Source organism: Ahaetulla prasina, chromosome 12, assembly GCF_028640845.1.
Source record: "Ahaetulla prasina isolate Xishuangbanna chromosome 12, ASM2864084v1, whole genome shotgun sequence".
Classification (NCBI taxonomy): domain Eukaryota; kingdom Metazoa; phylum Chordata; class Lepidosauria; order Squamata; family Colubridae; genus Ahaetulla; species Ahaetulla prasina.
In genome coordinates, this window is record NC_080550.1 from 8164556 (window position 1) to 8187973 (window position 23418).

At 40.6% G+C, this 23418-nt stretch overlaps 2 protein-coding genes and 1 long non-coding RNA gene across 9 annotated transcripts in view; 1 reads left to right on the forward strand and 2 right to left on the reverse strand.

Moving 5' to 3' along the window:
- The window catches only part of LOC131184427 (uncharacterized), a 35291-nt gene extending 29357 nt beyond the window's left edge, over positions 1 to 5934 (reverse strand). For both annotated transcript variants that reach the window (XR_009151968.1, XR_009151967.1), the window contains exon 1: positions 5883 to 5934. This is a non-coding gene — a long non-coding RNA (uncharacterized LOC131184427). The remainder of the gene's footprint in view (positions 1 to 5882) is intronic.
- On the forward strand, positions 239 to 13222 carry SIAH1 (siah E3 ubiquitin protein ligase 1). 6 transcript variants are annotated; one of them, XM_058155662.1, is made up of 3 exons: positions 239 to 709; positions 11321 to 11358; positions 11619 to 13222. In XM_058155662.1, exons 2-3 carry the CDS (start codon positions 11352 to 11354, stop codon positions 12467 to 12469), a joined length of 858 nt encoding a protein of 285 aa, XP_058011645.1. In that variant the 5' UTR covers positions 239 to 709; positions 11321 to 11351; the 3' UTR covers positions 12470 to 13222. The 6 variants fall into 6 exon arrangements, with proteins under 6 accessions (XP_058011645.1, XP_058011646.1, XP_058011641.1 ...); XM_058155661.1 differs by lacking the exon at positions 239 to 709 and adding an exon at positions 7052 to 7644; XM_058155660.1 differs by lacking the exon at positions 239 to 709 and adding an exon at positions 9635 to 10718.
- Positions 13223 to 16062: 2840 nt separating this feature from the next.
- The window catches only part of LONP2 (lon peptidase 2, peroxisomal), a 53177-nt gene continuing 45821 nt past the window's right edge, over positions 16063 to 23418 (reverse strand). The window contains exon 15 of the mRNA XM_058155657.1: positions 16063 to 20518. Coding sequence (XP_058011640.1) covers positions 20297 to 20518 — 222 coding nt within the window. The 3' untranslated portion in view covers positions 16063 to 20296. The remainder of the gene's footprint in view (positions 20519 to 23418) is intronic.

Consider the following 23418-nt stretch of genomic DNA (forward strand, 5'->3'; position numbering starts at 1 on the left):
TTTTTACCTTTTATTCCCCCCCCCCTTGATCTGGGCATCCTCCTGCTGGATTGGCTGACTAAGCCACCATTGCCGGACCAATAAACCAAGGTTTACTTCGCAAGGGCGAACTCCGACCTAACCAAGTCACCTCCCTCCCTCCAGCTCAGCCGGGTCCGAGTGCGCTTGCGCGTCAGGTGAAAGGAGGCGGAAGGCGGGGGGGGGTGGAGGGAGAAAGCGGCGGGGAGAGCAGCCTCGGGAAGGAGCAAGTGCCCGCGAGGCGGGTGCGCGCGCAGCCGCCGGAGAGCTTTCCCTCGCGCGCCCCCTCCCGCCTCGGCAGCGCTCCGGGGAGAGAAAGAGAGAGAGGGGAAAAGAAAAAAAAGAGATCGCCTCGTTCGGTCGGCCGCCTTTTTGTTTGTTTGTTTTTCGTCTTTTCGTTTTTCGCACTCTTCCTCGGCCGGTTCGTTCGTTGGTTGGTTCACCGCGGCCGCGCGCACGAGTCTTGTTCGCCCTTGCTTGAGGAGCCACGCAGCGCCCGCCGGCCGGCCGGCCCGCCTCCCCCTCTCGCTCCCTCCCTTTTTTTTTGTTTGTGTGTTTGCTGCCTCCCTCCCGCGTCTCTTTTTTCTCCTCCTCCTGCTCGTCGCCCTCAACGACGCCCGCTCGATCCTCGCGGACTCTCCGGGTGGGAGCCAGGCCGCGGCTCAGCCCAGCCCAGCCCCAGCGCCCACAGGTGAGGAGGAAGGAAGCCAGGCCGCCGCGCCGGCTTCCTTTAAACCCGGCCGGGCCTGGCCTGGCCTGGATTGCGGCGTTCCCCTCACGCCGTGGCCTAGCGGCGCGCGCGGGCCTCTTTCTGAGGAGAAAACAACGCCAGCCGGGCCTGGCGAAGCGGAGGCGCCCGAGCCTCTCTCTCTCTCTCTCTCGGCGGAGGGGCCTTTGCCTCAGAGGAGACCGGACCGGGCGGGAGGAGGAGGAGGAGGGGACCAGGCCGCCGAACAAAAGGAACCGCTCCGGTGGCGGGGGTGGGGCGGGGGAGAAGGCGGCTGAGGCGAGGCCGGCGAGGCCGAGACACGGACTCTCTCTTTCGCGAGCGCGCCCTGCGGAGGGGGGGGGGCGGCCCTGGGAGTCAATCAATCAGTCAGAATAGAGCTGGAAGGGACCTTGGAGGTCTTCTAGTCCAGCCCCCCCCCCCCCGGTCCAAGCTCCGCTCTCCCTTAACCCCCCTCCTCCCGCACACACATACGCCCGTTTTATTAGTTTAACTTGGTTTTTGATGGCTTTTGCAACAGGCCGGTCTTTTTGTGGGGGCGGAGAAGATAAAAGTGTGACTGTGTGGGCATAGAGGCCCCGTTCTATCTTATCTGATCTCCAGAAGAGAAGGGGTTGGACTAGAAGACCTCCAAGGACCCTCCAACTCTGTTACTATCCATCTATCTATCCATCCATCCATCCATCTATCTACCTATCTATCCATCCATCTATCCGCCTGCCCCCCCTCCATCTATCTATCATCTAGCTTCTATCTATCTATCTATCCATCACTCTCTATTCATCTATCATCTAACTTCTGTCTGTCTGTCCATCCATCTATCTCTCGCTATTCATCTCTACCTATCATCTATCTGTGTCTTATCTTATCTTTCTGTCTGTCTATCCATCCATCTCTACCTCTGTCTCTATTCATCTCTCAATCTAACTTTTTTTTATTACGATTTTCTTTTTTCATAACAATTGTACATATTCAACAGAACCGTGACATTATTGTATATTTCTGATCTACCTTCCATATAATTTATATATACATTATATACATCTAATCATCAATAGCCTTATATATATATATATTGTTTTCTATTTCTATTGATTGACCATGTGTACCAGTTTTCCCAGACCTCATAGTATTCTGATTATCAATCTAACTTCTATCAATCCATCTATCTATCTATCTATCTATCTATCTATCTATCTATCTATCTATCTATCTATCTATCTATCTATCTATCTATTCATCTATCTATCAACTTCTGCCTTCTATAGCTGTACTTACCTCCATTCATCCTCCATTCCACTCATCCATCCATTATCTCTGTTCTCTCCCTTTCTCTTGTATTGTAGCCTTATGGCTGAGAAGGACTCAAGATGCCCTTTCCCACTTTCTTTTCTTTTTCTTTTCTTTGGGAGGCTTTCATCCTTATCCTAAAGAAATGAAATCAGGAATGGGGAGGATGGGGATTGATAATTTTCCTCCTCTCATTCCTGACTTTAGAAAACCTGCATCTTCAATCCAGGGGTTTCCTCTCTGGATGATGTATGAAGACAGACAGAGAGATGGGGGCGGGGGAAGGGTCATGGGAAGCTTCATTGCTTCTCTTTCTGGGGCCATTAAAAAAAAAAACAGCTGCCATTTGCTGGATGGCAGTTCTACATTTTGGCTTCAAGGTAAATCCCACTGGGTACTTTTGTTTTGGTGGAGTGAGGTTCAGAAACTCAGTTTGACTAGGTAGACTGATTATTTGGAAGTAAATCCCACTGGGTTGAATAGAGTTTTCTCCCAGGTAAATGTACCTGGGACTGTAGCTCTGGTTATAAGCTTTGGGTGGATCTTTGCAAGCTGTCCTCATCTCTAATTGTCTTACCAGAGATCTCCTTTCTCTCTTTCCACCTTAGTTCATTTTCTCTGTTCTTGCACAATACCATGCCTATCTATGATACACGTTGCTGTATATTTCTTGATGTAAATGCACAAGTGTATCTTTACCTTTGTGGAGAAGGAACAATTCAGGGCTAACATTGCATTGGGGAAAAATTGGCAAGTGCCACAGGTACTGAAATTCAGGGTGGTGAAATCTAGAAAACTTTCTATTTCTTCCCCTCCAAAAACAGATTTTTAAATGTCAAAGAGAGGGACAGGGGACTTGCGTGTGTAAAATAGAAGTCCAGCTATCCCTTGGGCTGTGCAAGATACTTGAATAATTTGGATCTTGGCCACCACTTTTAAAGTTAGCAGCATCCTTCACTATTGTGGAATCAATGGAATGTATGGGCACATTTTCTATTTTAACTACTGATGAACAAAGTAACTCTTGTTCAGTTCAAAACTTGTGCTTATGCTTTGAAAGATTCAATACATCTTTTTGTTTTGTTTTTATGTAACTTGTAAATAATCTTTGAATCATATGAAAATGTTTCTTTTGGAGCAGTTTTATGGAGTGGTGTTAAGTGGTAATGGTAATCACCTGCCTGAGTTTATTGTGTTATTTTCTCATTTTTATCTGTTTTGTCAGTCTATATTAAAACATTTATATCCATGCTTGTAAAAGTGAGAGTAGGGATACTGCAGGAATACTGCAGTTTTTCAGGATCAGACTTTAAAAACAAGCTACTGGATACATATTGCATTGAGGTTAATTGTTCATTTTTATATTTAAAAATCCTGATCAATTGCACCACAGATTGATTTCTGATGTTAATTGTATATAAAGATAGCTCATTTCTGTTTTAGATACAAGTAATAACTTACTAAAAGAAAAAAAGCCAAGTTCTAACTATGGAATTTGAAGACAAACCCATTCCTCATTGAGACCTGTATTGAATTTGCTTTGACATTAATGCACATAGGATCTTCAGAAATACGCATATATAAACTGCAGACCAAATACAAATCATTTTCAGGCTCCTGATTATAGTTTGTAAGAAGATAATGAACATCATGGAAAGTTCATTTCAAACTCACACAGCTTTCCAAGATTCCAGGGAGATAATGCTATACTGAAGCAAAATTGAGTGTGCATGACTCTTTGTAGTTAATTGAAATACAAACTGCTCCACCACCATCACCCAAAAAACCCAGTACATGTGGGCACTTAGGTATTAAGTTTGATATCCTACTATTGGACGTAAAGGAAAAGCTTGAGGAAAAGTGCCCTAAAATTGGGATGGATGCTGACCACAAGAAATTTGGACTTAAGAAATTGCTACTAGTTCTTCAACCTGAGTCCATACACTACCTATTACGTGATAAGTTTTATTGTGATTTAGCTCCTACATTTTATAGCCTGCTAGAAGTTCTGTTATTACAGTTTGTATGTATTTCACGTCAATTCTATCCCGAAGTATCTTTTTAAAGGAAGATTTCAATAACATTGAAATGCATTTATTTATAGCCTGCTTGGGTAACAAATATGGTTGAAATATCATCAGTCTTATGGCAGACCACCAGGAAATATCATTGGATGTGTATGAAAATATATTTCTTATGAACCTGGAAGTCCTTCACAGCTTTTCTATGAGAAGTTAAAAGAAAATGTTATCTGGCTTGTGTTACAGATGTATGTGGATGCTGCAATCTTTATCTTAATTGAGTTGCTAATTGTTAATTCCAAGTTTCTTGTTCAATCTATACATGTGTATGTATAAATTTACATACCAGTACTAAAGTGCATGCAATATTTGTAGAGTAATGGGATTCAAGAAAACTCTGAAACATTACTTTTCAGACTTCATTTTTGTAAGTGATGTCTCCCTTTCAGTTGAACAGGTGACTTAAATTGATTTTCTTGATAATCAGAAAGTGACTTGTCTTGTGTTTTCTTCAATGTTTTTTCAGGTTTTTAATTTAACTTACAGCACTGATATTTTCTAAAAGTGTCCCATTCATACACTAAAGACAAGTAGTTGTCACATTTTGGTATGTGAAACCCCCATGGAAAATTCCAACGGAGTATTATTATAAGGCATGTTACAGAATGCTATTTCTTCAAGGGAAACCTCAAAAGCCCTGAAAATGTTGCCTCCATCATCACACAAGACTTCCTCAAAACAGGGGATAGAGGCAGGAAATGAGAATGCAGTTTTGGAGCTGGCCTGACACAGAAAAGAATTTAGCTTTGAAAGAGGTGACATTTTTAAGACCCCATTGCCATTCAGTGACCTTCCTGTTAGGTGTTTTTCTGGAGCCTCCAGTACACATAGTAGTAATTGTTACACAACCTGAAATGGCCTTCCAAAGAAAAATGTACTTTCAGTCTATCACCCCATCCCCTAGTTTCGCAGTGCTATTTTTAAAGGCTTAGTTTATATCATTTAACCACTTAAAATTGTTTAATTAACTAAATCCATACACACTATTAATACAGATGCTTATACCTTTAGGTTTAAAGCTATAGGAACCCTAGGAATTTGCAGCTGTTTGTTCCATGCGTCATCAGATAAGTCGTGTTGTATCTGGTGCTATTCCTGGCATTCAGTGCATCAGAGGAACAAACTTTTTTTTGGAAGCTGCATACTAAAAGTGAGTGACAGGGCCGAAAGAGAAACCCAATTTGTTTTGATCTCACGTACACCAAAGTAAAATTAAATATGGTTACTAGTAATTCTGTCATACATTTAATACAATATATAATATAATATAATATAATTAATATAATATAATATCAGAGTTGGAAGGGACCTTGGAGGTCTTCTAGTCCAACCCCCTGCTGAGGCAGGAAACCCTACACCATTTCACACAAATGGCTATCCAACATTTTCTTAAAAATTATAGTTTTAAATGCTAATGTAACATAAAGAAAAATAATTTCTTTATGTTACATTAGCATTTAAAAACTTTTGGGGACATCCTTGGAGAGTTACTCAGAGCTTTCAAATCTCCTTTTGCATCACCTTTTGCCTGCCTCTCCTTTTGTCTGCCTGCATTGAACTGCAGAATGTGTTGTTCTCTGCACTCCTTTATATTGAGGAATCCTGGAATTTAAGTTGATTTACTGAGATTTGGCTTGTTTGTCTTCATCTGCACAGCTCCAGTAGAAATTATTGCTCACCTCTTTCAGGTTTGCATGTGTGTTTTAAATACACCTCAGTATAAACAGCTGTTTTCACGGGAAATCTCCTTAGCCCGTGTAAAATACCTTGTGTTCCGTTCTTGGCATTCCCAGGTATGGCAGGCACTCTTCAGTAGCTATCAGCCTGTGGGCAACTTGGAGAGAACTAGTAGTCTTAACAATCATAAAAGGGATTATTTATTCCAAAATAATGTCCATATTATAATTTAGTGAGGGATGTGGTGGCTCAGTGGCTAAGATGCTGAGCTTATCGATTGAAAGGTTGGCAGTTCAGCAGTTTGAATCCATAGTGCCGTGTAACAGGGTGAGCTCCAGTTACTTGTCCCAGCTTCTGCCAACTTAGCAGTTCAAAAGCACGTAAAAATGCAAGTAGAAAAATAGAGACCACTTTGGTGGGAAGGTAACAGCATTCTGTGCGCCTTTGCCGTTTAGTCATGCTGGCCACATGACCACGGAGACATCTTTGGACTCTTCGGCTTTGAAACGGAGATGAACACCGCCCCCTAGAGTCAGGAACAACTAGCACATACGTGCGAGGGGAACCTTTACCTTTACCTATAATTTAGTGAGTTGAGCTTATCTGGAGAGAGCTATGCCGTTTCCTCACTATACAAGAGATTTACCACTGTGAGAATATTGTTTTGTTGACTTTTCACTCCCCTGGGATTTCCTGGTGGTCTCTCTTCCAAGTATTAAACCTGCTTAGCTTCCAAACCCAGATAAAGTCTGCCCCCTGCTGGATCTTTTTAGGAAGCACGGGACTGGGTATAGGAAGGAGAGGATAAACAGCCTGGCTGCTGGATAAAGAGCCTCCTTGGTTTCAGGGAAGACTGCTGGCCTTGCTGCTCTTTCTGTTCCACATTAAACCCTCTTTGCAGGAGGGCCACTAATTAAACTCACCAGCTGCTTGTTGGAGACAGTCTGGTTCTCGGAGGGCAGGGAGGAGGGCAGGTCTGTAGTTTGCACTTTGCCTTGAGCTCCTCTCTTAGGCTGGCTGGGGTTGGGGTTGGGGAAGGGCCCAGGGCTCCTTTTTCCCAGCCTTTCTTTCTCTGCATTAAGCAGGCTCTGCTTTGATGGATGCCTGCATTAGTTGACTGCATGCAGAGTCCAGCTGGTCATGTGAGGCTGATACGCCCGTTGGCTGGCTGGCCAGCCTGCCTGCCTCTTCCTTCCCTAGGCCGAGGTGAGGCACCGCCTCTACTCCGTGGCTCCCTCCCCGATGTGTACGAGGAGCCGAAGAATAGCAGACTCAGGGTTCCTTCAGCAGCCAGTGGCTTTGCTGCAGAAGGCACTGGGCTGAATTCTGGAGGAGCTGCTGCGGCGTTTAGATTTGTGCCATCGCTAGCTCTGATTCTTGAGATCACCCAAGATTACAAAAAGGCTGGTGGAAGTGACAATGCAGGAACCATCCTAAGAAGCTTTTCTGATCAAGGTGGATCTAACCGGAGACTGGCCGGATTTGCAACTCCATGACTCTCACCTTTGCTTTCCCCACACCCTTCTTTTTCCCAGTTGGTTTACGCTCAGGATTACTTCTGAAACTTTACTGAAAAAGAAATGTTGGGTTTCCACGCCCTGGCCGTGTCCGGGAAACTGCCTGCCTTTCATGGATTTGTGCCCCCTTCTGGGTATTGTGTTTGCGCTGGCTGTCTGCAAGCCTAGGAATTTCCAGGAGGGGCCTCTGTTGTGGATTGTTTTTGTTTCTATGGAGAAACGCAATGAGCTGTTTTACTCCTGATGACGGGGAAATCCGCCTTCAGTTTTCTGTATGCTTGGAAAGGAATCCTTGATACATGTCTGCCAGGGAATAAAAGCAACAAAAGAAAAGGTAGCGCATTTTTAAGCTGGCATTGTTTGGAGTCTCATATTCAAGAGTTGTAGAAGTCCATTGTGTGGCCCTGGCATATCACAGGCATTTGTCTCATTTGCTTTAAAGAAATGTGAGAAACACCTGTAAGTTTTCAGCAGATGGTAATTTGGTTGAATCGGTCCTCCTTGTAAGCGGCAGAACCACATACTGCTATCACAAATAAAGTCACGTGCTTTAAATGGGAATGGTATAATTGCTAATGTTTTGTTTTATCTCAAAATTCACTGTATGTCTAAAATGTGACAGAGAGTGGAATCACTATGTAATACGTTTGCAATACATTATTAAGTAATTGCATCGGTTTGGAATTTGGCATGCCCTGATACGCTAATCCAAAGACATATAATTTGGCAATTTGTATTTGAATTCTTGAGATCTTTCCAAGTATTGTGCCAATTAAAAATCAGCATCTTTTATGGGGTTAAAAAATCATGGAGAAGCATTGGCACATAGTTGTCTAATTGTACTTGATTTTAATTGTAATTGTACTTGATTTTTTTTTTCTAATACCAAAATAGAGCAGGATCCCCTTTCTACTAGAGCAGAAGCCCTAAAAATACTATGCAAGATAGAATTTTGGAATCTCAAGAAGTAGATTGTATTCTCACATAATTGCTGACTGTTGAAAAATAGTGATTTTTAGTATAGGTAGCAAGTAAAGTATTGATGTGGTCAGAAAACAGATCTACATACATTGTATAACATTGGAGATCTGTTTTACAGTTGGGCATGATCTGACATGCTCCATGATAATGAGGCAGGATCCCACATTCATCCACACCCTGTCATTTGTATTTTGAGAAAGTATACAAAACACTTAAAAGTGGTGAGTCACTGGCTGGATAAAGATTAGTTTCAGTTCTCTACTCCCAGCACAGCAGGCTTTTTTGCATGTATTTCCATCCGATATTGATAGTTTGTTTTTGAAGATTTAAAGATGGGGTGGGGGGAATGGGGAATACTTCCAGCTGTTAATAACTGGTACTTTGCGTGTGCTAATACTTTAACTGATATATTAAACCTGGCCTATAGATAAAGGGAGTAAGGAACAGTAATTGGAATCAGATTCTTTTTCATGCATTACTTTATATAACTATTTGATAGTAATTTATACCTGGAATTTTTGGCACAGAAGTGCTTAAAAAACATTTCATAATAAAGCTTGAGACCTACAATAGCATATAAGCCAGTTCTTAGCAACTAATATGAGCACAATTATACTTAAAGGAATTGGAAAATCAGTTTTTAAATAGGTCAAATAAGAACTTAGTACTTTAATAACATGCCCAGATTTTGCAGTTCTAGAAATGAAATATTTCAAGCAAGCCAGATATTTAAGTTTGCAAAACATGTTTTTAGTAAAGCCAGTTTAGTTTAAATTGAAAGAGCCAACATACTGGTTAGGGTGTTGGACTATGACTCAGGATTAGATTCAGATCCACACTCAGCCATGAAAATTCACAACCTGTCCTTCACAAGATATTACAAGGATGAAAGTGGAGAAAATTCTAGATGTTGCTGAAAGAAGTTAGATGAATACATAGAAACTTGTCCTGTCCATCTAGATGACTACAGTGGTGATCAGTTTCAGCCAAATGGATTAAGGATTTTGTCACATGAGGGTTTTCTATTCTGGCAAATGATTGGCAATACGGAAAACTACTGAGTTATTTTAAGCAAGCTCAATAAAACTGTGTGTAAAACATTTATATTAATATGTTTAATATAAAATAACAATTTTATATATATTGTTCCATGAGGCCACCCGAATGACCTAATTATAAATTGGCAAAGAATTTAATTAGAAAACTTTTCTAGAGCATGTTCTTGTCAATATAGATAAAGAAAATTTGTATGAGAATGCGGTCCCATCCTCACTTTTCAAGAACCAGTAGACTCTTGATGGATAATAGAATCCATCAAGAATCTACTGGTTCTTGAAAAGTGAGGATGGGAATAATACTATAGAATAATACCCCTATAAACTTAGTGTGGGAATTGTTTCACAGCAAGTGTAAAACCCGTATGATTAATCTCTTAGCATACGAAATAACTAAGGCTGAACTTTGATAAACTTGATAAAAGTAGTTGGAAGCACTTGCCGTCTGATTAAAGGGTGTGGAAATGTGATTTCTAAATCACTTTACAGGATTGTGTATTATGAAATATGTGGCCTGGTTGAGTGTGGCTATAGGTGTGTAATGCCCAGCTTTTTGGGTGTGGGTGATTTACACAACAGGGTAACCAAATACATGTTTGACCATTCTCTCATTATAATACAGTTGATTTAAGGAATGTCTTCTTTGGTAATAAACAGTTCTGGAGGAAATTTATTTAGTGTTCATAGGCAGAAGAGGCATTACCTCTATTTTAACAAAAAGGAGAAATGCTGTCCTTGCCTTTTTAATTACAGCAGCTGAAATATAGCAGTACATCGCTTTAACCATGTTTTTTTTCCAGAGGAACTAGTTGCCAAATAAATGGGGATATTGTTTTAATTTGAGTACTTTTAACTGCTGAATCCTACTCTATTAATTGGTTTTACCATACAGTACTTTTCTGGGGTTTGCAGATGCTTCTTGGCATGCACAGTGAGACTGTTACCAGCCTACTGAGGTTAGTTATATTTAGATATAGGTATTTAATAGCATTTCAGCCACGCAAAACATGTAGCCAGATGGCCAGGGAAAATATTTGATGAAAATGTTCCGATTACTATGAAAAACAAAACATAAACTGTCGTTGTTGGAATGTGGCACCTTCAAAATATTGATATTTTGGTCCCACGTGTTTAGGAAGGGGCTGCTTTCCCATCTTTTGTTTAAATCCCTATAAAGCATAATATACTGAAACATTGGCTAAGGGTGCTGCTATTCCTCCTGGGCATAACGCCATTGCTTACCTCCTAGGTGTTTGTCACTAAGATGATGGCAGTTTTTGCATTGCAAGAGGCCTGGCAGAATAGCTAATTATCACCCAGGGGTTCTTGAGGAAAAGCTCCGTGTATCCGGAAGTAGTTTCTTCAACAGCAGGTAGCTACTCAGGGAACCTTTTTATTTTTAACTTAGCAGCTAATTTGAAGATGTTGGGAAATCCTGACTGAGCTTGATTGTCAGCAATAGGCAGTTCCTGTCAGTTTGGGATTAAAAAAAAAGATGCCAGAAAACAAGCAAAATTTGATTACAAAGACTGCTAGGTTTTTCTTTTACAGTTTTGGCAAGAGTTTTGTTGTGGTTCTATCTAGGGTGTGATTTCAATCACAAGTTTTGAACCTCTGGAAGTTTTCTTGATATTCCCAATTCCAAGAATACTTACAGATCCTGTTTAATTAAGCAAATCATAACCAACGTTTTGCCATATAAAATATTTTTTGAGTTACTCATTGATACCTTTAATTCACCAGTTTGTAAACTTCATAGGTACTTGGGCTGAAATGCAGGCTTGCTTTAAAAAAAGAGAGATTGAAAGTGTTCTAAATCAGCTTACTAGAGTTAGTATTTAAATGAGCACTCTTTTTAAATATTGTTTATTTAATAGCAATCCTGGGGAGAAAAAAATGAGGAAAATGTTCCTATAGTGATTCCATTTCAGGTAAAACCTGTTGCTGTTATCAAAATCTCTTACTGTCTTTTAGAGCACCTTCAGAGCAGATTTGAGACCTCACCATGGAAGGTAACTATTTTAGCAGCTAGTAACTATGGAACATTTTAGAGGCCATGCACATTTAAATATCAGTTGTTCAGAGAAGTATATAACCTTTATTGTTCTCTTTATCATCATCTGAAAGCCACTGTGACAAATAGTTGAACAATGGGCCATTCTATGGATCGGCCCATTGTTAAATTTGATCTTTTCCCCATAAAAAAGTTTGGGATGATTGTTGCTAGTTAAAAGGAACTCACTTTGGTTTTGGTTTTGTTCGTTTCTTGCAGAAATGAGTCGTCAGACTGCCACAGCACTTCCGACAGGTACCTCCAAGTGTACACCGTCCCAAAGGGTACCTGCTTTGACAGGCACCACCGCTTCCAACAATGACTTGGCCAGCCTCTTTGAGTGCCCCGTCTGCTTTGACTATGTGCTGCCACCTATCCTCCAGTGCCAAAGTGGGCACCTCGTTTGTAGCAATTGTCGCCCCAAGCTCACCTGTTGTCCCACCTGCCGAGGACCGTTGGGTTCCATTCGGAACTTGGCTATGGAAAAAGTTGCCAACTCCGTATTGTTTCCTTGTAAATATGCCTCCTCCGGCTGCGAGATAACTTTGCCGCATACTGAGAAAGCTGACCACGAAGAGCTTTGTGAATTCAGGCCTTACTCTTGTCCGTGCCCTGGGGCCTCTTGTAAGTGGCAAGGCTCTCTGGATGCTGTCATGCCACACCTCATGCACCAACATAAATCAATAACAACGCTACAGGGAGAAGATATTGTTTTCCTTGCTACAGACATTAATCTTCCCGGAGCTGTCGACTGGGTTATGATGCAGTCTTGCTTTGGCTTTCACTTCATGTTAGTACTGGAGAAACAGGAGAAATACGATGGTCACCAGCAGTTCTTTGCAATCGTACAGTTGATAGGCACGCGGAAACAAGCTGAAAATTTTGCTTACCGCCTCGAGCTAAATGGTCACAGGCGGCGATTGACTTGGGAAGCAACCCCGCGATCGATCCATGAGGGGATCGCAACCGCCATCATGAATAGTGACTGCTTAGTTTTTGACACCAGCATTGCACAGCTGTTTGCAGAGAACGGCAACTTAGGTATTAATGTGACAATTTCAATGTGCTGAAACCCCAATCTGACATTTTCAGGGCCAGTGTCTAAAATAATAATAATAATAATCACCTCAATCCAAATCCGCTGCATTGGGTTTCGCAGAAACCTTGGTAAACATCTGACTGCTTAGGTGTGAACAATTGGGAGGGAGAGGCCAGCATCAATGAAGGTAAATTAATGAGAAGACTGTTCAGGTGCAGATAACAGTTGCATGTAATAACACTAATATATTTAAATGAGTCAGCAGTAAACCACTGAAATAAATATATATATATATATATATGTATGTATATATATATATGCATATGTGTATATATATATATATATATATGTATATATATGTATATATACATACATACATATATGTGTATGTATATATGTGTGTGTGTGCGTATATATATATATATATATATATAAATTATATTATATATATATATACCCGAAATGGGCATCCTTTTGTATTAAGAATTGATTCTATGAAAAGCGCTGTAAAATAATTCTAAACTTCTTTGTAGATTAATTGTACTTTTGAAAAAGGATACTGTTTTGTGTTTTCATTTGTGTTTCTTTTGACTGACAAGCCATGCACAGCGGTTTGGGGTTTGACCGCTGTTTCTCCCGTTCCTTCCTTTTCTCCCTTGCTTTTTTTTTTCTTCCCAAGTCACTACATAGTATTGCTGCTGTTCTTGTATAAATTTTCTGTGTATTTGCTAATTTTTATTAACTTCTAGTTTTTCATTAAATAAATGATTTTTCTTTCCTGTGATTCAGGGTTTTTTTTCTCTTTCCTTTTTGCTTTTTGGAAGGGGACCTTTTGAAATAGCTTATGGGTGTCATCTTCTGATACACAGCAAAATTGCTTTATGGTTAAATGTAATTTCCATATATTGGTAATGTTTTTAAGGGTGCTGTTTTGCCACGAAGAATGGTACATACAACTTGAAGAAGAGAGACACCATTAAACAAATTTCAAAATAGTCATCTTTTAGATTGTAGATATCCTTGCATTTTTATTTCAAACTTGATTTTGAATGTTTCATAATGTTATAATTTATTTTAAGTTAGTGGGAAATTCAGGCCAATTTTCAAAAGAATTTGAGAGATCTTGAAACATTTTGAGGTCATTCTTGTATTAATTAGTTATGCAATACAAGAAAGCATAGTTTACAGTATTTGTAACTATAAATATAGACCATTTGTTTAAAGGAGACAGTTGAAATAAACCTGTTTTGGTCTTTTTAAAAATTCTGTCATTAAAAGAATTTCTGGCAAACTGAAATATCTTAAAGTGATTTGGCTGGTCTGCTTTGTTTTTTGGTTTAGCAATAATGGAATGAAAGCAAACGAAAATGGAAGTATTCCTTGCTGTTTCACCTTTAATGCTAGGTTCCTGCAGCAGGATCCTTTGGTGCCAAGGATCTTCTTCCAGCAGGCTACTCTGTGAATGCTTATCTGCCTTACTTCCTTTGAGCCATTTATAGATGGGAACATCCGGGAGAAATGTGAGGCGTGGTCTCTCACACACTTCGTATTTATTCCTAGAAGCCAGGCATGTTAGCACATACTGCACCAATACCTTGTTTTTAAAGTTATCTTAAGATGAAAAAAAAAAAATTCAGATGACTAAAGGAACCATCATCAATGATTCTTTTAACAACGAGATTTGAGGCAACAAAGAGGGAAGTGAATGGGAGAAGTGCTGTTTACAGTAGCCCTCGACTTACAACCACAGTGGAGTCTGGAATTTTGGTCGTAACTCAGATTGCCATGGGACTGGTCTTGATTTCACAATCATTTTTACAATGGTTCCTAAATGAGCAACCGTACCCATTAAGAAAAACAAATGGTTTTAAGTCCAGCTCGTCCAATGGACATTTTTTTTGCCAGAAAGTAGAAAAATGCAATCACATGATCCTGAGATGTTGCAACTGGTTGTAAATGCGAGCCAGTTGCCAAGCACCAAAATACAACCACACAGCCATGGGGAAAGGGTGCAGTAATCGTAACTTAGAAGACAGATTAAGTAACTTTTTCCAAGTCCGTCTTAACTTTGAATGATAGTTAAGTGACCAGTTATAAATCAAGAACTACCAGTATGAGATTTAGGCTACTGGATATAGGGATTAGCAAGGCATATAAAGCCTCTATTAGGAATGTCTGGATACACCTGGACATTATATAGTTATGGAAAGTTTTTGTTTGCAGTGCATATCATGTCTTGGCTGCGAGGAACGGCATGTGCTCCATGTACATAATAAACAAGTTGCATAGATAGATATCGGCTTCATGACATTTGACAGTAGTAGTAACCAGTTTTGACTTCAAAGGAGACAGCTGCGTTTAAGTTACGTAGGCTTGCAATTAAGCCTTTTGCTTAATGAGATGGCAAGGCATGCACGAGTCAGGCGTTGTCAAATGATCTTTATATCATTCGATTTTGAGTATTTCCCTCTATTTTTAAATTCACGAAACTGCACAAAGTAGAACAAAGCTGTCATATACATTTTTAGTTGCCCGTTGAATGCTCTCCAAGGGTGCATCTGTCTAGAGGAAAATTGTCAATCTTTTAAAGAAGTACTGCAGGGCCAGGATGATTTCACAAGCTTATTTAAGTTGTTCTTTGAGTCAGCAATTCTCAGGGCAGCAGTGAAAGGGCAGTTGGACGTTTGCCCAAAAATTTAGCTCGGTTGTTTGCATATGATACTTAGGAACCCACCTTGAGTCATACAGTACAGCCAACTGTCCCGGCTATAGCAACAGTACTTAATAGAACTATTGAACTCTTCTGCTAGTCTTGACAAAGTATCTAGATTATTATTCTGCCCTTTCGCATGAGACATATATATATATGTTTTCTGAGGTTTTCACGGGTGTTTGTATGTAGGTCTTTGGTTGTTCGGGTTTTCTCCCGTGTAAAATTAGAAGTGTCTTGGCGACGTTTCGACGAAGTCTCATTCGTCATCTTCAGGCTTCAGCTTCGTGCTTCTGGGAGCAATGTGTGATTGCAGCTGTTTCTTCCTTTTTAACTGCTAGTGGGGGTTTGAACTGATTGGGTGGGAGCTTGGCTGTGCTCTGATTGGATGGAGGGGTTTTTTGTGCTCATTGGCTGGGGGTGTGTCCTGTTTGGGTGGGGGTTTGGTTGTGCTCAGATTAGTCTGAGTTGCAGGGGGATTTGAGCTGGTGAGCTGCATTGCTGTTGTTTGGCTTCAAGGACAGGACACACCCCCAGCCAATCAGAGCACAAAAAAACCTCCATCCAATCAGAGCACAGCCAAGCTCCCACCCAATCAGTTCAAACCCCCACTAGCAGTTAAAAAGGAAGAAACAGCTGCAATCACACATTGCTCCCAGAAGCACGGTTGAAGCCTGAAGATGACGAATGAGACTTAAACGTTGCCAAGACACTTCTGATTTTACACGGAGAAAACCCAACAACCAAAGACCTACATTTATTTATTTATTTATTTATATATATATATATATATATATATATATATATATATATATATATATATATACACACACACACACACACACACACACATACACATATATATACACACACATACATATATATATATATATATACATACATCATACATACATACACACACACACACACACACACACACACACATATATATATTGTACTTTTCAATGTACTCTGAATTCCCAGAGATTGCTATAAAAAACTTGCTTACCTTTGTTGCATCATCTACCTTCAAACGTGTAACCCTTGGTAAAAAGAAGTTTCTATAGGTTCAGCTAGTATGCTAGTACAACCAACCACTAGAGATCTGAAACAAAGCCTCTGTCTGGTCATATCTGATTCTAGAGAGCATTGCTCACCTCTTCTTCTTAGCCAATAAAACCAGTGTTATCCAAACACATTTCTGTGGTCATGGCTCATATGACTATATGCTGAAGTGCATGGAACGCTGTTACTTTCCCACCAAAGTGGTACCTATTTATCTACTCACATTTGCATGTTTTCAAACTGGGCAAGACCTGGAGCAAGGAACGAGAGCTCACCCTGTTGCGTAGTACTTGGGTCTCGAACCTAGGCTGTCAGCTTTGCAGCCAACAAGCTCATCCTCTTCATGCCTCAAGTATATCAATACTCCACATCTTTTTCCTTCCTATTCTATCCTACGTTGGTTGTCTTGGGGCAATTATCTTAGTTGGCGTGAAAACTCGTAACCATTGCAGCATCCCCATGGTCATGTGATCAAAATTTGGATGCTTGGCAACTGACTCCTACTTATGGCAATGGGGAAGCCAGATTCACTTAACAACTGTTAACAACTAACTTTAACAATTGCTGGGATTCACTCAACAACTGCGGCAAGAATGGTCGGTTTAACCAAACTCATTTAACAATTGTCTCAGTAGCAGAAATTTTGGGCTCCATTGTGGTCGTAAATTGAGGACGACCTATATTGCCAAGGAAACATTACTGTGCAGTTGGGGGGGAGAGAATAGCACCTAATCTCCCAGCGTTCCCCTTCAACATGTTTCCCAAGTCACTTCCTTTCACAAGTAAAATGTTACGGAAAGATAAGTGGCTGAGCTTCCTGTTCCAGCACAGCCCAAGACGTATTTTCAGATTTTCTCAGATGTCACCAGACTGGCTAGTAGGAGGACAAAAGGTTGCATTCGCATTCCTTAGCTGTGACAGTGGGAGGATATAAATTCCCACAAGATTTGCACTGTGGGATTAAAGGGAGGTGGAAATCTGTTGTAGATCAGGCCACTGTTAAAGCAGGAAGATCTACTCTAAACAGACGTCAGTAAAGAAGTAGAATTTAAGAATGATATCAGAAAAGGCAGGGGAGAGGGAGTATAGGGAGTGATATGTCTGAGAGATAAGTTCCTGTTGTATTTAAGATGTCTCTTCTCTTAACGGTGGATAAAAAGGAAATTTAAGACAACGCAATCAATAAGGAAGCTGTCCACCTCTAAAATAAGGGTTGTTTTAAAACAGCCTGAAATAATGCAGCTGGCATAGCAAAAACCTGATTTCTGGAATTCTTTTTCAAGGAAAACTCCAGCAAAAAGGACCGAATGCTCCAGCCAGCTGGGAATTAAAGTCTACAACATCTTTAAAACACGCTAAAGTTGGGAAACACTGGTCTTGAGGATGTCAGAGCAGTCTCAAAGCTACGACGTTTTGTTAGAGGTCATGCTTTTCACAAAAAAGGAGAAAGCTGTTTTGATTGGAGTAGAAAATGGTCAAGAAGAGTTTAGTGTCGTAAGCTAATAGTCATATAGATTATACAGCAATATGGAGATGATAGCGTGGTTATCCTACAACAGATGCTTCATTTAGGCCTGTCTCTTAAATCCTAATCTTGCTCAAATATCCAGGGTGCCTCAAAAGTTGCTTTTTCAAGAGGCAACTGAATTTTCTTTGCTTTTCCTGGAAGACCCCTTCTCATCCAAGAAGCTTCTTATAACTGAACTGAAGAAGCTTCTTGGATGAGAAGCAAAACGTCCTCAAGGAAAAACAAAGGAAATCCAGTTGCCTTTTGAAAAAAAGCACCTTTGGGACAACCATGACTTACCTGGATGACTGAGAATCTCCCTAGACACTCAAATCTAGAATTTTTTTTTATTTCCATGTTAAATACTGTGGACTTTGGCTGGTTCTCAATGAATCCTCAAATTCATTTTAAATGAAAACTTTTGCATTCAAAGCCTTTAAAAACACTGGGCAGCTGCCTTGGGTTGCTTTTTTTTTTTTTTTGGTGCAAAGCTTTTGGACCATTTTGATTTTGGAGAGTGGGTGAAAATGAATAGCAGCTGGCCTCTTTAAATATGTCTTGTTTTGCAAGCCAGCGCATTTTTCTGTAGGTGTTGATATATTGACAAAACAAAGGGTGCGCCAAATGGTTCACACACACACACACACACATACTGACCCAACTGGTACCACTTGAATCTAGCATTGATCAAGTAACCCAAATGATACGAAGAGGTAATGACACTTGGAAGGCTGTTTGTGACCAGAATAGACTTGCAGGACAAGCATGGAGTCCGAACAGCTGAAAGCAATAAATAAAATGCAGGGGAAAATAATCCAGCAGTTAAAAGCAGATTGATTGTAGGGCATGTTAGAGGAATACATACAATTCCACGCTCATTCGGGTTATAGACACACAGTTAATGATATAGTTAACTGTATTGCTATTTCTGTTTCTGTTTTGCTTTATATGAATGGTGACTTAGATTTGCAGCTGGGAAGTAATTTAGAGTGTTGGGACAAGATCTGATTTAAGCTAATTACAAAGAACTCTTTGCACAGTGTCTGTTGCCCGAGTTGTGTTCATCTTAGTACTTTGCGGAGGAGATCCAGTGAGTTGGTCCCCCCTGGAGATGGTACTTAATAGCATGTAATAACATACTGTAATTTATTAACCTGTTTTATACTACTAGGTTTTGGCTAGGTTTTCCACACATATATATTAAAGCATCCTAAAAATGTATCTAAATCTTGCAAAAGTGACCTTTTATGCTGATCAAGGTGTCCTCAGAAAGTGTGCCCTCCCCCTCCAAAAAAAAGAGGACAAGGTGCCATCGAGCCAATGTCAACTTTCAGCAGCTATATAGATTTCCTCGTTGGGGGAAAAAAAAGATGATTAAATAAAATTAGGTCTAAAATCCGACGTTCACATTGGAAGAGCGCACATTTGCTCATAAGATTCAACAAATGCATTTGCTTGCCTGTTACAAAGAAGAGTTTTTACTGTGTGTCGCATTTTTGCATTCACAGAACAAGTCGCCAGTTCGGGGGGGGGGGGGGGAAGAATTGTCTTCATGGATGCCTGTTTATCAACCACAGTTGATAGTTGAAAGTTATCTGCGCTGAGAACGTTAAAAAACGCTCAGAGTCTCGGGAGCTAAACGTTCTGTGGCTCTCAGTGCACTGTTGTGGGACGTGTGGCCGAACCCACAAAGGAATCTCTTCCAACTTCCACAAAGGAAGTTGTCTCTTGGAACTTCCTAATGCACCTGAACTTAAAATGGTACAACTCCAGTAAACGAACCCTATGGTAGATGTTGAGAAAATTTAATTTTCAACGAAGCATTAAACAGCACCGTTTACCTGAAAGAAACCAATGGCTTCTTTGCTCACCACCATTATTAATTTTCAGGAGTTTAGAAAACAGCAGCTGGGGCAGGAGCTAAGAACTCAGTTCAGGTATCATTGCAAAGAATTTAATACTTCCTGGTGGCCTCACGAGCCACTTGTCTAATGGCCGGGTCTGTTTTTTGCACATTCAGACTCAAAGAGTATATTTTTCTCCGCACTGGCACTACAGCTGGAGAGAGGGACTCGTCTCAGGATTATGCTTGCAATGCTTCTTCCTTTACAGGAAAGGAGAAAGCTCTGCCTGGCAACAACAGTCATTTGACAAGGACTCTGACATTCCAGCAAAAAAAAAAAAAAAGTTCATTGACTGAATTTAACAGGGGGAAGAAAAAAGCTTTCCTGAAGGTTCATGTGCTTAGCGACTGCTATGCTGTCTGTCCAGGTGTAAATCTATCTCATAATAGCATTGGGAAATAATCATCATTAAGAGTTTAAGCGTTCAGATCTCTCTCTGCGGAGCTACTATGCCCATGAATGCAGAGTAGGGCCCATCAGAAGCAGCAGCAAGAATCATCATTGTTCCCTTAAAAGTATTCCTTTTTCTTCTTAAAACGTAAAAATAAGCAACTAATGTCGGATAGCCTGTTCTTGCCCCCTTTAACCCGCACTTGCGTTTACAGGCTACTAGGTAAATCTCGGCTTTGTCGTTCGTTCTTTCGGTCAACTTCATCCGCTCGTTGTTGTTTTTTAGAGTTTGCTATTCAAGTGATCGAGCCTGGCCTTTGTGGAAAATCCCCCATCGAAAGCTGAATTGAGGACGTCATCCAAGGTGCTGGCCATCACAAAATTGAGATCCTGCCGTACGTTGGCAGGGATTTCTTCAAGGTCCTTTTCATTCCTTTGAGGGATGATGACGCTCTTCAAACCAGCTCTGTGCACGGCCAAAACTTTATCTTTTATTCCGCCGACCTATGAAGAAGACAGGGAGCATCAGAACAAGAGAGAGAGAGAGAGAGCGCGAATGAGAGAGAGAGAATGAGACAGAGAATGAAAAAGAATGAGAGACAGAATGAGAATGAAAGAATGAGAGAATGAAAGAGAGAGAGAATGAGAGAAAGAATAAGAGAGAATGAGATAAAAATGAAAAAAAATGAGAATGAAAGAATGAGAAAGAGAATGAGAATGAAAGAGAGAATGAGATACAGAGAAAGAGAGAGAGAGAGAGAAAGAGAGAGAGAATGAGAAAGAGAAGAATGAGAGAATGAAAGACAGAATGAGAGAGACAGAGAAAGAGAAGGAGAAAGAGGAGAATGAAAGAATGAGAGAATGAGAAAGAGAATGAGAATGAAAGAGAGAATGAGATACAGAGAAAGAGAGAGCGAAAGACAGAGAGAGAATGAGAATGAGAAGAATGAAAGAATGAGAGAATGAAAGACAGAATGAGAGAGACAGAAAAAGAGAGAATGAGAAAGAGAAGGAGAATGAAAGAATGAGAAAGAGAATGAGAATGAAAGACTGAGAGAATGAAAGAGAGAATGAGAGTGAGACAGAGAAAGAGAGAAAAAGAGAGAGAAAAAGAGAAAGAGAAAGCAGAAGCCTTTCAAGCAAGAAAGGAGCCATTTGGGGACTCATGTCCAGAGAAGGCCCATTGCATTCCCAATCTGGGTAATTCTCTCTTGTTAACTGAATTTTATAAACTATGTTCAGGACAGCAGCTGCAACCTTATTCTGACTCCAGAGAAAAAGACACAGCAGCTTCCTACTGTGTCTTCAACGGAGAGGCAGGAGGGGAAGCCAAAGATGGGATGCATAACAAAGGAACTCCAGCAACTGTTTTTGTGTGTGTGTGTTTCAATAGGAAGCTGCGGATATAAATACAAGAGACAAATCCTTTTGGTGCCCTTTTGTCTTGCACATCTTATCTCATGGGTGGGAGACCCAGTTTCCACTCTTGGATCCATTGGCAAACTACCGTGTTAAGAACTAACTTTCGCAAGAATATGCTACCTTCTTTGGAAAATAAAAATATCTATAAAAAGAACATGCTGGCTGGGGAATACTGGGAGTTGAAGCCCACACATCTGAGTTGTCAAAGTAGAGAAACAGTGCTCTATGGTAACGTTAGGAAACACTTCACTTTGAAGGCCACGTTTGTTCATTGGTTTGACCACCTATCTCACGCACAGTGATGGAAAACCAAACCATTTCAAGGATCACCCATTCATCTACGAAAAAATCGAAATTGCAAATTTCAAATCGTAAATGGGGCTTAGCTGACGGGACGGAGAAAATTGTAGTGGGGGACAATGCTGAAGAATATAATTCTGGAGAGTCAGGGAAATCTTGCATCCTAAGGAGCAGTTTCTTTGAGAAATGCCAGGATTTTAAAACCCCTCACTTATTTTCAAAAGCTTTCAAGCCTGAGATGAACGTGCTGTTAATTTACAAGAAATGACCTCTTTGGTATGTTCATTAAGGAACTGGAAAGATGCTACAGATCTTATCCAGATCTTTCTACAGCAATCCTCCATATCTGCCTGCACAGATAGAGCTTCATCCTTTTAAACAGCGGGGCCAGGAATTGAGTGTGAAGTTTTTGGAATGCAAAGCAGAGCCCCTAACCCTGACTTGTAAGAGTCCTTTTGCATGGGACAATTTCAAGGTACTGGATTAGAGGAAAGGTTAAATGAAGGCTGCTTTGCTTGTCCTTCGACAATAAAAGCTCTGGTAAGAAGTATTAATTTCAGAGAGGCAGAAACCGTCAGCGAGCAAGTTAAGCCAGCAGAAGCCACCACCTCTAGCTTTGCAAACATATTCACGGTATTCAGTTACTGTGCTAAGCCATGTTTGAATGAATCACAATGGACTTCAGTTGGTGGGGCACGGAAAGCCAAAACTAACAAGCTTATGCCTTAATATGCTAAGTAAAGCCGGTTATTAAATGGCCCCATTACTAGGTGAGAGCTGGTTGGCTCTCTTCAGCTTTTATCAGTCACGTATTGTACGGGGGTGGGGGATGGTTTACGGCTGGCTAAATTTGGTTAATAGATAGATAATAGATAGGTAGAGATGATGATAGATAGGCAGGCAGGAAGGCAGGCAGACGATAGATATATAATATACAGACAGACAGATGAGATGGATGGATGGATGGGTGGGTGGATGGATGGATGAGAGAAAGATTAGATAGATAGATAGATAGATAGATAGATAGATAGATAGATAGATAGATAGATAGATAGATAGATAGATAGATGAGATGAGTGGATGGAGACAGATAGACAGACAGACGAGAGAGAGAGAGGAGATGGATGGATGGATGTATAGATAGAAATGATAAATAGATAATAGATACATAGATGATAGATAGATAGATAGATAGATAGATAGATAGATAGATAGATAGATAGATAGATAGATAGACAGATAGATGGAAAGAAGCAATTATCTGCCTGTCTCTAAGCAGGTGTTCTCTTCTGCAAGTTACTGGCTGCCTTGCTGTAATCCATACTCATGCCAAGAGTTCTCTCTCTAGATAGAGATCCAAACCATATGCCACACATCTCTTTAAAAAAAAACTTGACATTTTTCCATCGCCTGTTCCAGTTTGCGCTAAACACCACACCTTCTCATTCTGAAAGGAGATCCATTTTAATTAAGGAAATCTAGATGCTTATCCCATTTCCAACCACAGTGCCTCTCAAGAATGAGAACGTTTCTGGGGCCTTCTAGATGCGAACGGAGACAGGGATACCTTCCTTCACAGGCCCCTGAGCTTAAGAGGAGTGACATCACCAGAGCTTCCAGTTAAGCATCATCTGACGACGGGAAACCCTGCAGTTGCAAGAAATCGCCGGGCTCTGATCTTC